We start from the raw sequence: 13,510 nt of genomic DNA, 5'->3' as shown, positions 1-13,510 counted from the left end.
TACCTCAAACTAGTAGTCTGTATGGTGTTCAACAGATGTCGGGTATTGCCGTGTTCTCCTTGAATGCAAAATACCCTGCCGGTGCTCCTGTGAGTTCACTCCAGCATCCCAGGGCTCCTTGGCACACAGTCTCAGAACCACTGGCTTAACCACTTTGACCCCAGATTCCCAGGGAGGTGCACAGCCCACTGTCGTAGTTCCATGCTCTGCTTGCTTTGGATGTTCAGTTCAGTACATACTTGTCTGATAAATATAATAATCAACTCTTCATCATTGGGAATAATGAAGATTTGCAAAAAATTTTCAGCTATTCTTGAAAATCTACATTTATTCCTATAAAACTAAAATCTTGAGAGATGAACATAAATATTCACTTAATTATAATATAGAATCAAGTCATATAGGCTATTAATAATAATTTTATTTCGTTTAATATTTAAAGTTATCTGAATCTTCTAAATATTTCTGTGATATTCTCTTCTATTTTTCTACTCTAATAAGTATGTTTTACTGTGCTCTTCATCTCTTTTAGTGGAAAAAGATGGAAACCATCACACAAAAGAGACTCACTTCAATAATTTGTATAGTATGGTACATTACTGTGAAAATATAGCAGAATGCAGGAGAATACAGCTTTTGTCTTACTTTGGTGAAAATGGATTTAATCCTGATTTTTGCAAGAAATACCCAGATGTTTCTTGTGATAATTGCTGTAAAACAAAGGTAAAATAAGAAAGTTTTAAATTTTTTGTAATTAAGGAAATTGCCAAGAGTTTTTTTCTTCTCTCAATTTAGATAAATTAGATACAAATTAGGTTACAATAAGTGGGCCCTAAGAGGTTAAACAAGGGAAAGATGACTTCCTCCTTGTAGTAATTTGGAATAGAAACATTTTAATGGTAATTCTGTGGAATATCTTTAGAATTAGAAGCCTATAAAAAAAATACCCTTGTCCTATCCAAAATACTGAGGTTATATACATGCACTAATGATTATAGGATATTTTAGAAATATCATTAATCTGTAACTATACAAAAAGATCCAACATGGGCAGGGAGAATATTTTATTTTATTTTATTTATTTATTTTTTTTGAGGAAGATCAGCCCTGAGCTAACATCCATGCTAATCCTCCTCTTTTTGCTGAGGAAGACTGGCTCTGAGCTAACATCTGTTGCCAGTCCTCCTCCTTTTTTCCCCCCAAAGCCCCAGTGGATAGTTGTATGTCATAGTTGCCTCATCCTTCTAGTTGCTCTATGTGGGACGTAGCCTCAGCATGGCCGAAGAAGCGGTGCGTCGGTGCACGCCCGGGATCCGAACCCGGGTCGCCAGTAGCAGAGCACACACACTTAACCGCTAAGCCACGGGTCCAGCCCAGGTAGAATACTTTAAATTCAACTCTAACCTACATTTAAAGATCTCATTCTCAAAAGAGTTATAATAACTAGTGTAGTGTGTGTTTGGATTCAGATCAATTATATTCTCTATAAATTGGTTTTTAAGAAACTATAAGGAGGGGCCATCCCGGTGGCGCAAGCGGTGAAGTGCACGCATTCTGCTGTGGCAGCCTGGGGTTTGCCGGTTCGGAACCCCGGGCGCGCACCGACGCATCGCTTGTCAGGCCATGCTGTGGTGGCGTCCCATATAAAGTGGAGGAAGATGGGCATGGATGTTAGCCCAGGGCCGATCTTCCTCACCAAAAAAAAAAAAAAAACCTATAAGGAATAATGGCAATAGCTTCTAGATGAGTTTGCTTTCATCTGTCCTAAAAATAACCTTGGGAGGATGTTAAATTCAATCATTAGGTACTTGATTGTTCCTATCACGGTAATTCTGTGTTTTAATGTCTATTGTACTTTACAATTTACAGAGTATTTTCACAGTTGATATATTATTTGAAATGTCTGTGCAAGGTGCTGGGAATTCACAAATGAACATGGTGTGGGCCAATCCGTAGACTGGAGGGGAGGCAGACATATATGTATTCACATAATTGTGATACCGTGTGATAAGTGCAGTTACAAAGATATGCAGCACTAGCCAGAGCAGAGGGTGGTTTACTCTCTCTTGGGGTGAAATCTGCAGATTAATGGCCATCTCCACCCGCTGCACCCCACCTGTAGATGTTGCTAATCAGTTCACTCATTCAACAAATATTTGAGTGCCTGCTCTGTGACAGACACTGGTCTAGGAGTCTGGGATACATCACTGAACAAAATATAAAGATCCTTGCCCTGTGGCTCTTACATTCTAGCAGAGGGAGGCTGAATACAAACAATATACATATAAGTTCATGTTAAGGGAGAAAAACTGTGGTGAAAAGTACAGCAGCGTAAGTGGTCAGGAGTAGTGGGTGGGAGGCAGTATTAGTTAAGGTGGCCTGGGGAAGTCTTATTGCGATGATGAGACCTGAGCAAAAGCTTGAAGAAACAGGTTAGCTGAGTAGCTCCCTGGACATGGGCATTCTTGGCCAAAGCCAAGAACAAAGGCCCTAAGGTGGGGGGTATGCCTGTGCATTTGAAGGATAGTAAGGGAGCCGTGTGGCTCAGCAAGGCTAAGAGTCAGCTAGGGGTAAAGGTAATGGCTGGCCACAGGAGTAACTGGAAGAATGGAGTGACCCTCAGCCGAGATGTTTGGGGAACGCTGTTTGGCAGGGAAGATCAGGAATTTAGTTTGGGGCGTATTGAGTTAGATATGTCTATTAGATTCAGGAATTCGGAAAAGAGACTGGTGGTACGTATAAATTTGGGAGTGGTTGGCATACAGATGATTTTTAAAGCCATGAGAGCAGATGAAGTCTTCAGAGGTATAAGTTTAGACAAAAGAGGAAAAAAACAAAGACTGAGCCCTGGGACATTAAGAGGTTGAGGAAAAGAAGAACTAGGAAAGGAGACCAAGACAGAGAACTAGTGAAATAAGAAGAAAACCTAGACGGGGCCGGCCCCATGGCGTAGCAGTTAAGTGCGCGCGCACTGCTGCTAGTGGCCCGGGTGCGGATCCCAGGCGCACACCGATGCACCGCTTCGCTTGTCAGGCCATGCTGTGGCGGCGTCCCATATAAAGTGGAGGAAGATGGGCACGGATGTTAGCCCAGGGCCAGTCTTCCTCAGCAAAAAGAGGAGGATTGGCATGGATGTTAGCTCAGGGCTGATCTTCCTCACACACACACACTAAATAAATAAATAAATAAATCTTAAAAAAAAAAAGACGACGACGAAAACCTAGAAAACTAAGTGCAGAAACTGTTCAGGAAGGAGGGAGTGCTAACTAGTCAAATGCTGCTGCTAAGCCGTGGATGATAAGGACTGAGAGAGAATTCACCATGGGATCTAGCCCCACAGAAATCACAATGCCTTTGCCTTGGCCAGCTTCATTAGAGAGGGGCAAAATTGGGGGCAGTGAATATGGAGAACTGTTTCAAGTTTTGCTTCAAGGATGAACAGAGAAATGAAACAGTAGCTGGCCCGGAAAGTGGATCAAGAAAACACAGAAGAAATCACATTTTTGCATGCTGATAGGAATGTACCTATAGAGGGTGAAAAATTGATGTGTAAGGAGAGAGGGGAGAACTGCTGAAGCAGTGTCCTTGAGTAGACAGTGGGGCAGAGCGGATCTAGTGTACAGGTAGAGAGATTGGCTTCAGACAGGAGCTTGGATGGTTCATCTATAACAACAGGAGGAAAGGTAAGAAAATATGGGGTGGATGCTAGTGAGAGATGTAGTGAAGGAAGTTTGTGAAAGCTCTCCTGACTGCTTCAGTTTTCTCAATGAAGTAGGAAGCAAGGTCATCGTCAGGTGACAGTCAGGATAAAAGAGGGGGTTAAGAGAAAAGAGACCCTGTGAAATAGTCGTCTAAGACAGAGGTCAGCAAACTTTATCTTAAAGGGCCAGAGAGTAAATATTTTAGGCTTTGTGGGCCTTAGAATCACTGTCTCTGTCACAACTACTCAGCTCTGCTATTTTAGCCCGAAAGCAGACATGAACAATAAATACATCGATTTTCCATGGCTATATTCCAATAAAATTTGATTTACAAAATTAGGCATATAGCTCATGGGCCATAGTTTGCTGACTCCTAAGAGAATGGGGCAGTGATAGACTAAGGATGTATGATGATTACCTGGCAGCCTTAAGGGTCCACTTGAGGTCTGTGGCCATGTATTGAAAATGAAAACATTCAACGTGGTTGTGTTTCTCCAGCCAAGTTCAGCTACAAAGGTACGGGCATGGAATGGTGGAGAATTGGATCTAATGTGTTTCATCAAGCAATGTGATGAAGTAACCTAAGGGCAAGGGAGTTGAAGGTATATATAATGATTGGCTGTGGAGTTTAAGCTGAGTTAGGAGAACATCTGAGGATGAGGGTCAGTGGATAGTCCCAGTGGATTGTTGGAGTCAGAATTCTAGATGGCATGAGTTGGAAAGGTAGGAGGTGGTGGTCAGAGAATGAAGGGGTTGCCATAAGGTCAAGGTAATAAGTGTGACCATGGGAGTGAGGGGCTGACGTGTGTGGACAACAGGATCATTGGAGCAGAGGGAGATCAAGATGCCAAAGGCCAAGGTGTGGGAGAATCATCTCTGTATCCTAAGTCACCAAGAATTAAGGCGGGAATGATGTTGGAGAGAATGACACAGCACTCTTTTGTGATAATTCTAGATAGAGCCTAAGAATCACTACCAATTGTTAGTATAAGACAAGAAACCTATTTATCTTCAGGTTGTTGGAATGTGGCAGATGACCAAGGATTAGACGGTAGGAAGAACTGCATAGACAGGCACAGAAGCATGATGCGGCTTTTGAGAACTGTAGGTGGTTAGTATTGCTTGTTTAGAGAACTAGGATAGATGAAAGCAGAAAGATCATACAGTAATGGGGGCTTTAAAAAGTAAGCAGAGTTTGGAGACAACTGAGGGGAATGAGAAAGGGAACTAACAGGAGATAATAAAAAGAATTAACTGGTACTAAAGACCCAAAAGAGGTTAGAACTCAAACTTGCATGATTGGACAATGTTTTTCATCCCAAAAGTCACCATCCAGTAAGTGACAGAGCACTGTTCTAGGAAGTGTGAAGGGTTGAAAAAAAAGGAATATTCCTACCCACAGAGTGCTATCAGGTAATTGAAAGACAAGATGTATGTCTGTGAACCAGGAATGAAATAGGCATAGTAGAGTGCCAATTGTTCTAGACACAAGGTTAATGGAAGAACTTAGAAAAGAATGAACATTTGAAACTTCCTTGGTTTTTGGTCATGGTTTTGGTCTGGAAATGGTTATTATGAGACTAATACAGTTAGCATTAAACCCTAGCAATTTAGGTATCATTATCTTAATTATAGCAGAAGGTAATCTCTTTTTATCCATAGGATTATAAGACAAGAGATGTGACTGATGATGTAAAAAATATTGTAAGATTTGTTCAAGAACATAGTTCATCACAAGGAACGAGAAATAGAAAACATGTAGGTCCTTCTGGGAGATTTACTATGAATATGCTGGTCGACATTTTCTTGGGTAAGTTGTCTGTTTTATTGTTTGAGTTACATCAATTGAAATTGAACATCTAAAGAATTCATTACAAGTACATAGAAAAAAAATGTCTTGTCTATTTTCTTATAGAACTTAAGGGTTTCAAAATGAAACATTTTTGAGTAACAAAAGAAAATCAGTTTTTATGAATTATACCAGTTATTTTTATAGAATTTATATACGTCACTAAGATGAGTTTTCACATATAAAAAAAAAAATAAAACTTATACAATTTCATCTGAGTGAGTGGAATATAACTTGCTTGGAGAATTTCCCATTGATGAACTTCCAGTTCAAGATGGCAGCCTGAGCATAAGTATCTGTCTTCTTTTTTTGATTAAGGCCCTATTAAAATAATAGTAAGAAAATGAAATGGGGATTAATTCCATAACAGCATAGAGAAGCAGAGAGAGACCTTCATCAGATTAGAGGTTTTAAAAATCTCTTAAGAAATGGATGGAAGCATGTTGACAAATGGAATGAAATGCAATAAACTACAATGCAAAATAAATGTAGGAGAGAGTTATAGCAGAGGAGGGACTATCAACCAGGCAGAACCCCATTATCACTAGGCCTTGGACTTGAAAGTCTAGAGGTCCAGGGCATGCGAGTGAAAGCAGGGGAGCCAAAAATAGGAGGGGGCAGTTAAAAAAAAGTCTACCTACAAAAGAACTGCATCAAATACCAGCCTGGAATTGATTCCAGAACAAAAATAAATAAACTGCCTGAGGAATAGAAAGGCAACTGAGTTAGGGGCCAGAGCCCCTAAGTGGCATTTGGGGACCACCCAGCCCACCTCAAGTCTGGCCCTACCCACTTACCCTAAAGCAAACCTGATAACTGAATATCCCTATTCAGGGAAGGAATTTGGGGGGAAATAGACCTAGATATAAAATAACAGAGGAAATCCACCTAAAAGGTATAACCTAGTCCCTGAAGGTTAAATATAAAGGGACAAAATAAATAAATTAATTAATTAATTAATTAATTAAATATAAAGGGACAGACAGTCAAGAGAAGGACCAAATAAGTAGAGTATTTAACCCTAGGGACAGAAATAATTTAGAAAATAGGCAACAGCTTTGGGGAGAAGAGAGCGTGATTCCTAATTAGTATTTTCACAAAGACTTAATAATAGAATGTTATGGAAAAGAAACAAAGAATGAGAAAGAGCTGTTAAAAATTTTAAATGATTGGGGCTGGCCCAGTGGCGTAGTGGTTAAGGTTGTGTGCCCTGCTTCGGTGGCCTGGGGTTTGCAGGTTCGGATCCCGGGCATGGACCTATGCACTGCTTATCAAGCCGTGCTGTGGCGGTATCCCGTATAAAGTAGAGGAACATGGGCATGGATGTTAGCCCAGGGCAAATCTTCCTCAGCAAAAAGAGGAGGATTGGCAACAGATGTTAGCTCAGGGCTAATCTTGCTCAAAAAAAAAATTTAAGTGATTGGCAAAGGAACTTTAGTGAAAGGTTGGAGGATAAAGTCAAGTAAATCGTCTAAGACCTGAGCAAAAAGATATATGGAAAATATGAGAGAAAAATATAGATCAATTCTTAGGAGATGTAAAATCTGACAGATAAAATTTTTTTGGGGGGGGGAGGAAGATCAGCCCTGAGCTAACATCTGATGCCAATCCTCTTTTTTGCTGAGGAAGCCTCGCCCTGGGCTAACATGCCCATCTTCCTCTACTGTATATGGGACGCCGCCACAGCATGGCTTGACAAGCCACGCATCGGTGTGCACCTGGGATCCAAACCGGCGAACCTCGTGCTGCCGAATCAGAGAGCGCACACTTAACCGCTGCGCCACCGGGCTGGCCCCTAAAATTTTTGAAATGGAAAATAGAGAGAGGGTTTTATCAAACCAATGATAGAAGAAAATTTTCCAGAGTGGAAGAGAAAGCCTTCAGATTAAAATGCCCAGTGAATGCCAAATAAGATGCTTTATAAGATGAGCTTTAAGAATACCAAGAGTAGAGATGCTGGGGAGGAAAGACTCTTCCTCTGCTTTGTTAGATTTATTAGTCGGGGGCCTGTGAATTAAACTGACAAAAGACAAGTTAGCAAGAGAAAAGACAGATTTAATCATGTACGTATGGGAGTTCACAGAGAAGTGTGACTCAAAGGGGCAGTTGGAATTTGTAGCTTATATACCATCTTAATAGGGGAAAGAGAGTGGGGGAAATGACGCTTATGGGAAAACAAATGATTTTTTGGAAAGATAAATGGGCCCTTAGAAGAATAAATGGGAGGGAGATACGATCAGTTCTGTGACAGTGTCTGTTTAGGTGTGATGGGGAGACTTCTCAACTCCAGTGCTAAGAGTCAGCCTTCCCTGGTTGCTCCCAGGGAGGGGATTTATGACAGTTGAGTTCTTTTAGAGGGCTCTGCTTTTTGGCAGATAAGAGATTTCAGAAACTCAAATGCCTTCTGCTCAAAATAATTTTTATGCTGCAGTGGCATATTCTGGACCCCTTCAGAGATAATCCTGAAAGCTTTGGAAAGAACAGAAACCAAAACCAAACTGGCATCAGATTAATATCAGCAACCCCGGAGACTAGAAGGCAAAGAAAGTGATTGCCCATCATATGATACCGTAAACAGAGGAACTGACTCATGGGTCCAGTGAGAAGAAATGGTGCCATCACAGCTATGCAGCAGGTCCAGGAAGCAGTCTGTGCAAATTGTAACAGAAAGTCAAGAAAAATAGGTCCCGAGCAGTATAGAGAAAGAAGAAGAAATAAAAGATTTTATTGATGACAGTGAAGAACACACATGTTACTTCTCAACAAAAAAAAAAGAGAAAGGCACTTAGAAACTCCAGGGGAAAGATTATATAAGAAAACCAAGGTCAAATATAAAACGAAGGAAATTGTTACACGATTTTGAGTAATTGATAGAATGTACACAAAATAATCCATTTGTCTGGATGCAGTAAACATCCTCAGGGTTGCACAAGAGTCATGATGGCCCAAGTAGGAAAGGAAACCAGTCATGCTATAAGTACTGCTGGTTTGCTGCAGTGGTCAGGTCCAGGCACAGAGTGAAACATGGTGAGAGGACAGGACAGGATGTGCGTGTGAATCTTGATGATGGAAAAGCAAAAATACAGTAAATAAAAATAAAGGAATAACCTCCTACATGGAGGGGAGGGAGAGTGGTCAAGAGTTCTCTCTAAAGTTACAAAAATAGTTAATAGATGAACCTATGTTATCATATAATTAGCAAAATCTGGGGGAGGGTAAAGTGAAGGGGGTGGTATAAATGAGACCACCCTCATCTTTCGTAGTGAGAGGTCAATAGATAATGGCAGGTGGTGCCTGGCTTGTGCAGTGACACCAAGAGTTAGGGTTCAGTGTAGAGGTGACCACCAGAAGAGCTGAAAACAAAAGGATTTAAAAGGTGATTGCCTTGGAGAAGAGGGTGAGACTGGGGAGGGGAAGGGTGGGACAGAGGAATGTTGTTTGTGGGAATGCACATGTATTACTTTAATTTAAAATATATAAAGCAATTAATGGGTTCATTCATTTTTTAAAAAATGAATAGCCTAGGTTGGAGTAGGAAGATGGTTTGCTCAGTTTCTCGCTGTTCCTTCTGGATCTGCTCATTCTTGCAGACAAAAACAGCTTTTAGTGCTGGTGTGCCCCTTGTGGATTTTTTGTGTGTGTGTGTGAGGAAGATTGGCTCTGAGCTAACACCCGTTGCCAAATTGCTTGAGGAAGATTGTTCCTGAGCTAATGTGTGCCAGTCTCCATCCTCCCTGTATGAGGGACACCACCACAGCATGGCTTGGTGAGTGGTATGTAGGTCCACGCCCGGGATCCAAACACGCAAACCCTGGGCTGGCCCCTCCTTTCTGGAGATTCTTGCGTTCTCCCAGTTTGGACCTCTTTTAGGGGTGGAAGGAATGAGATATTGCAGATAAAATAACTTATTGTACGAGTGATGCATGATCAGTGTGCATTATGATATGTAGAAAACTAAAAAATATAAATAACTCCAGAAAAAACTGCTAATATTTTAATTTGTTTGCTCACAGTCACGTATGTATCATATTGTATATATAATTTATATCATTTTTATATAACAAGATATAAGCATTTTCTGAATTTTTATTCTAAAGTGCTTTTTAATAATTTATATTTTATCATATTGATGAAATGTGTATAAGTAGTCTTATTTTAGAACATTTTTTTTATTGTAAATAATAGTGTGATAAACAGCCTCTTAAATACACCTTCAAGGGCCAGCCCCGGTGGCCTAGTGGTTAAGTTTGGTGTGCTCCGCTTTGGCGGCCCAGGTTCAGTTCCTGACAACTACACAAGTTGTCTGTCAGTGGCTGTGCTGTGGTGGCGACTCACATACAAAAAGAGGAAGATTGGCGGCAGATGTTAGCTCAGGGTGAATCTTCCTCAGCAAATAAATACATACATACATACATACATAGATCTTTGACTACGTCTCTAATTGCATCTTTCATGTAGACTCCTAGAAAGATTACTAAATCAAACATTTTTCTGACACATTCTTCAGTTTCTCATTAGCTCTTATATGTTTTTAAGAAAACTGTTTATGTTTCATCCAGCTGTCTTAGTTATCCTCAGCACTAGGGCTGGTCCACATCATCCAGCCCACCCTTACCAGAGCAGAGGTCCTGATCCTGTAATGTCACATTTCAGGGACACAAATCACTTGAGAAAAGAAAAATTTAAATCATTCAGCATATATGACCAGAAGCCATCTGAAATTTACAATAATGTGATTATTGGAACCTCTTAAAATAGAGCTAAAGCTTTACAAAGTAACTGTTAATTCTAACTATAATCAACGTCACAAGGCTTCTGAAGTAGACTGTTATAATAAAATTGTGTTTACAATGAAGACATTCGTAATTACAGCAGCTTGAATGTAAAACCAAGGATCCAGCCCTCAGCCAGTGAGAGGAGGAGGGAAGTGTGCACAGCCTTGTGGAGTGTTGTGCTTTTGTTTTGGAATTTGTATGGGCTTCGTTTGTGAGGGTGACAAAAAGTATAGACTTAAATACTTTGATTGTAAATAGGTAGCAATTTCAGTACAGGACCAGAGATAGTATTTATAAAATTGATTGTCAAAAATTGATTGTCAAAAATGCACAATTATCCTAACGTAGCACATTGATATGAAGCTGTTAAGGTTTATATGAACTCTTTCTTTGATTTCTTTGCTGTAATATAATTTTATAAGCTGGAAATGCAACATCCTAAAATGATAAACTTTATTTTGCTGCTGTTTTTGGTCAATGTGTGTTATAAAAAGATGAGGAAAAGTACATTCAACCATTAAAATTTTACAGTTCTACTCAAATATTCTCATTTTATTGAAATGGGTGTCTGTTGGTGCCATGGATTTTCCTGTGGAATAGACTGTTCCCTTTATCCAGACACGTCCATAAATGACTTTTTCAGCCTTTTCTATTAGAGGGTTGTGGTGTACCTACGTTTACTAATCTAACTTCTCATACCCTCTTACCAGGGAGTAAGAGTGCAAAAATTCAGTCGGGGATATTTGGAAAGGGATCTACTTATTCACGACACAATGCCGAAAGACTTTTTAAAAAGCTAATACTTGACAAGATCTTGGATGAAGATTTATATATCAATGCCAATGACCAAGCAATTGCCTATGTGATGCCCGGAAATAAAGCCCAAACTGTACTAAACGGGCATTTAAAGGTATGGTATTTTAAATGTTTATTTCATTTTAGTATCTCCCAGTGAGTGGACAAAAATATATTACTGCAAATTAAAGTGTCTTTTCCAAAGCTTATGGATACTGAATTTATATCTACTGTCCTATATGAACATACTCTGTTCCTCTTAATTTGGAAAGAGATCTTAAAATTGAATCCAAGTAATGTAATACCTGTCAAAATGAATTTAATGAGCTATCAGATCACTTAAATCATCATCTGTTCATTAAATAAACATTTATCAAGAAGCTCTTCTGTACTATGCCCTAGAGATAGAAAGACAGAGAGTACACAGCACCTGTTCCCAAGGGGCTCACTGTCTACTCGGCATAATAGAAATACCAAAAAAAGGTGCAATTAAGCATTAAATAAAGCCTCTCTTTGGATATAAGCATGCACATACCCACTCCTGTGATCTCTTTCTCTCTCACAAAGGTAGATTTTATGGAAACGGAAAATTACAGCAGTGTGAAAAAACAAAAAGCGTTGGTGGCAAGGGTATCTCAGAGGGAAGAGATGGTTAAGAAATGTCTTGGAGAACTTACGGAAGTCTGCAAATCTCTGGGGAAAGTTTTTGGTGTCCACTACTTTAATATTTTCAATACTGTCACTCTCAAGAAGCTTGCAGGTGAGTATATGTGAGTCTTCTGTTACGTGGCATAAATTAATAGGCCAAAAGTTAATCTTGCTAAGGAACTTTTTAAGTGCATAAATATATCTGTCTTTTTTATTATTTTTATTTAACTACTAAATTGAAAGCTCAGAGAAACAATTTAAACTTATTCTTGAGATAAAATATATTCTTTAAGATCTGTGCAGTACTTTGTTATTCAGACATATGGTATAATTTTAATTTTATACTTTAATGCTGGATATTAGAATATGGATAATTGTGATCTCTAACACTAGGTGTCACTTAATGATTTTGTGTCCATTATCTGCCTGCCTTATGATGTTTAGCTGTGTTATGTACAAATGCCTTGGCAATGAAGAGGTAAGTTCCTTACAAAAAGAGATTGTTTTATGCTTCTTTGAATCTGGATCTAGCAAACTGCTATGTCTTTAGTTAATAAATACTTGCTAACCTGAGTTATTTCCATAGCTTCAGAGAGCTCAACCCAGAATTCTAACAGTAAAGTCCCTGGAAAATAAGTTGTTCACAGAGTTGACTGACTAGTGTGCCTTACCTTCCAGGTTCTTCTTTCACATAGTCTCATCGTCATGACCTTCTCTCTTTTCCATCCCCACTCCTATGAGCATAGGTCATTACAGTATGTCATCAGCTCTAAGATGCCATCTATTTTCAGACACCGTTATTTTATGGACTGTTAAGAAAGAAAAAATTCTACTAATTAAACTATGACAGTGCTTTCATGGAAAGAATTGGTTTTGACTTATTTAGATATAGATTTTTATCACATATAACTGTGCATATATTAAAAATGCATAAAATCAAAGTAAGTTAATTTAGGTACTTGTAAATACTCACATTCAAAGCCTGACTCTTCATGGGGCCAGTCCAGTGGCATAGCGGTTAAGTTTGTGTGCTCTGCTTCAGCAGCCCGGGGTTCACCAGTGCGGATCCTGGGTGTGGACTTACTCACCACTCATCAAGCCGTGCTGTGGAGGCGTTCCACATAGAAGAGCTACAAGTGTACAACTGTGATATATGCAACTATGTACTGGGGCTTTGAGGAGAAAAAAGAGGAAGTTGGCAACAGATGTTAGCGCAGGGCCAATCTTCCTCAAAAAAAAAAAAAAAACAACCTGACACTTCTGAATCGTTTTTTTGACTAGTTGTCTTTCTTTTTCCTCGTCTCATTGAGAATGTTAATGATACAGCCTTTTTAGCATGTTCCACTATTTTCCCTAGGATTTTAATCAAAACTTTTATCACCCATTCTGATTTGATGGTGGCATTTTCTTGATGATACTAGAAAGTGTCAACGAAGGTTGCACGTCTCTCAGGAACACAGTGTAACACTGCTTCATCTACTCTAGGCATATTCTCTTTTAGGTTGTGTAAAGCACTTGGTTGTTGCTTGCAAGAAACTATGGAATTGTGGTCATTTCCTCAAAGACAGATATTTGCTTTATTAATGCCAGATTTATTCCTCATTACTGTGTTCTGAGCTTTTCTGCATTCACAATCCCTTTCCCAGTGCTAATCACAGTCTAGGCTTTCTGTAGACATTCCATGTGGCAGTTAGCATGTGAGGACCCAGCACTGCAGTGACGCTGTCGACGTGCTGACAGTG

At 39.5% G+C, this 13,510-nt stretch overlaps 1 protein-coding gene and 1 long non-coding RNA gene across 5 annotated transcripts in view; one reads left to right on the top strand and one right to left on the bottom strand.

The window, feature by feature from the left end:
• The window catches only part of BLM (BLM RecQ like helicase), a 99,069-nt gene that overhangs the window by 77,788 nt on the left and 7,771 nt on the right, over positions 1-13,510 (top strand). For all 4 annotated transcript variants that reach the window (XM_058542499.1, XM_058542498.1, XM_058542500.1 and 1 more), the window contains 4 exons: positions 533-723; positions 5,364-5,511; positions 11,036-11,235; positions 11,688-11,880. In XM_058542499.1, coding sequence (XP_058398482.1) covers positions 533-723; positions 5,364-5,511; positions 11,036-11,235; positions 11,688-11,880 — 732 coding nt within the window. The remainder of the gene's footprint in view (positions 1-532; positions 724-5,363; positions 5,512-11,035; positions 11,236-11,687; positions 11,881-13,510) is intronic.
• On the bottom strand, positions 5,643-12,826 carry LOC131406477 (uncharacterized). The gene is made up of 3 exons (XR_009220146.1): positions 12,742-12,826; positions 12,440-12,577; positions 5,643-5,871 (listed from the first exon to the last, which is right to left on the bottom strand). It is a non-coding gene; the product is annotated as an uncharacterized LOC131406477 (long non-coding RNA).

This window comes from Diceros bicornis, chromosome 5 (assembly GCF_020826845.1).
Source record: "Diceros bicornis minor isolate mBicDic1 chromosome 5, mDicBic1.mat.cur, whole genome shotgun sequence".
NCBI classification, from domain to species: Eukaryota; Metazoa; Chordata; class Mammalia; order Perissodactyla; family Rhinocerotidae; genus Diceros; species Diceros bicornis.
Note: the sequence above shows the minus strand (reverse complement) of the source record. Positions and strands in the feature narration are given on the sequence as shown.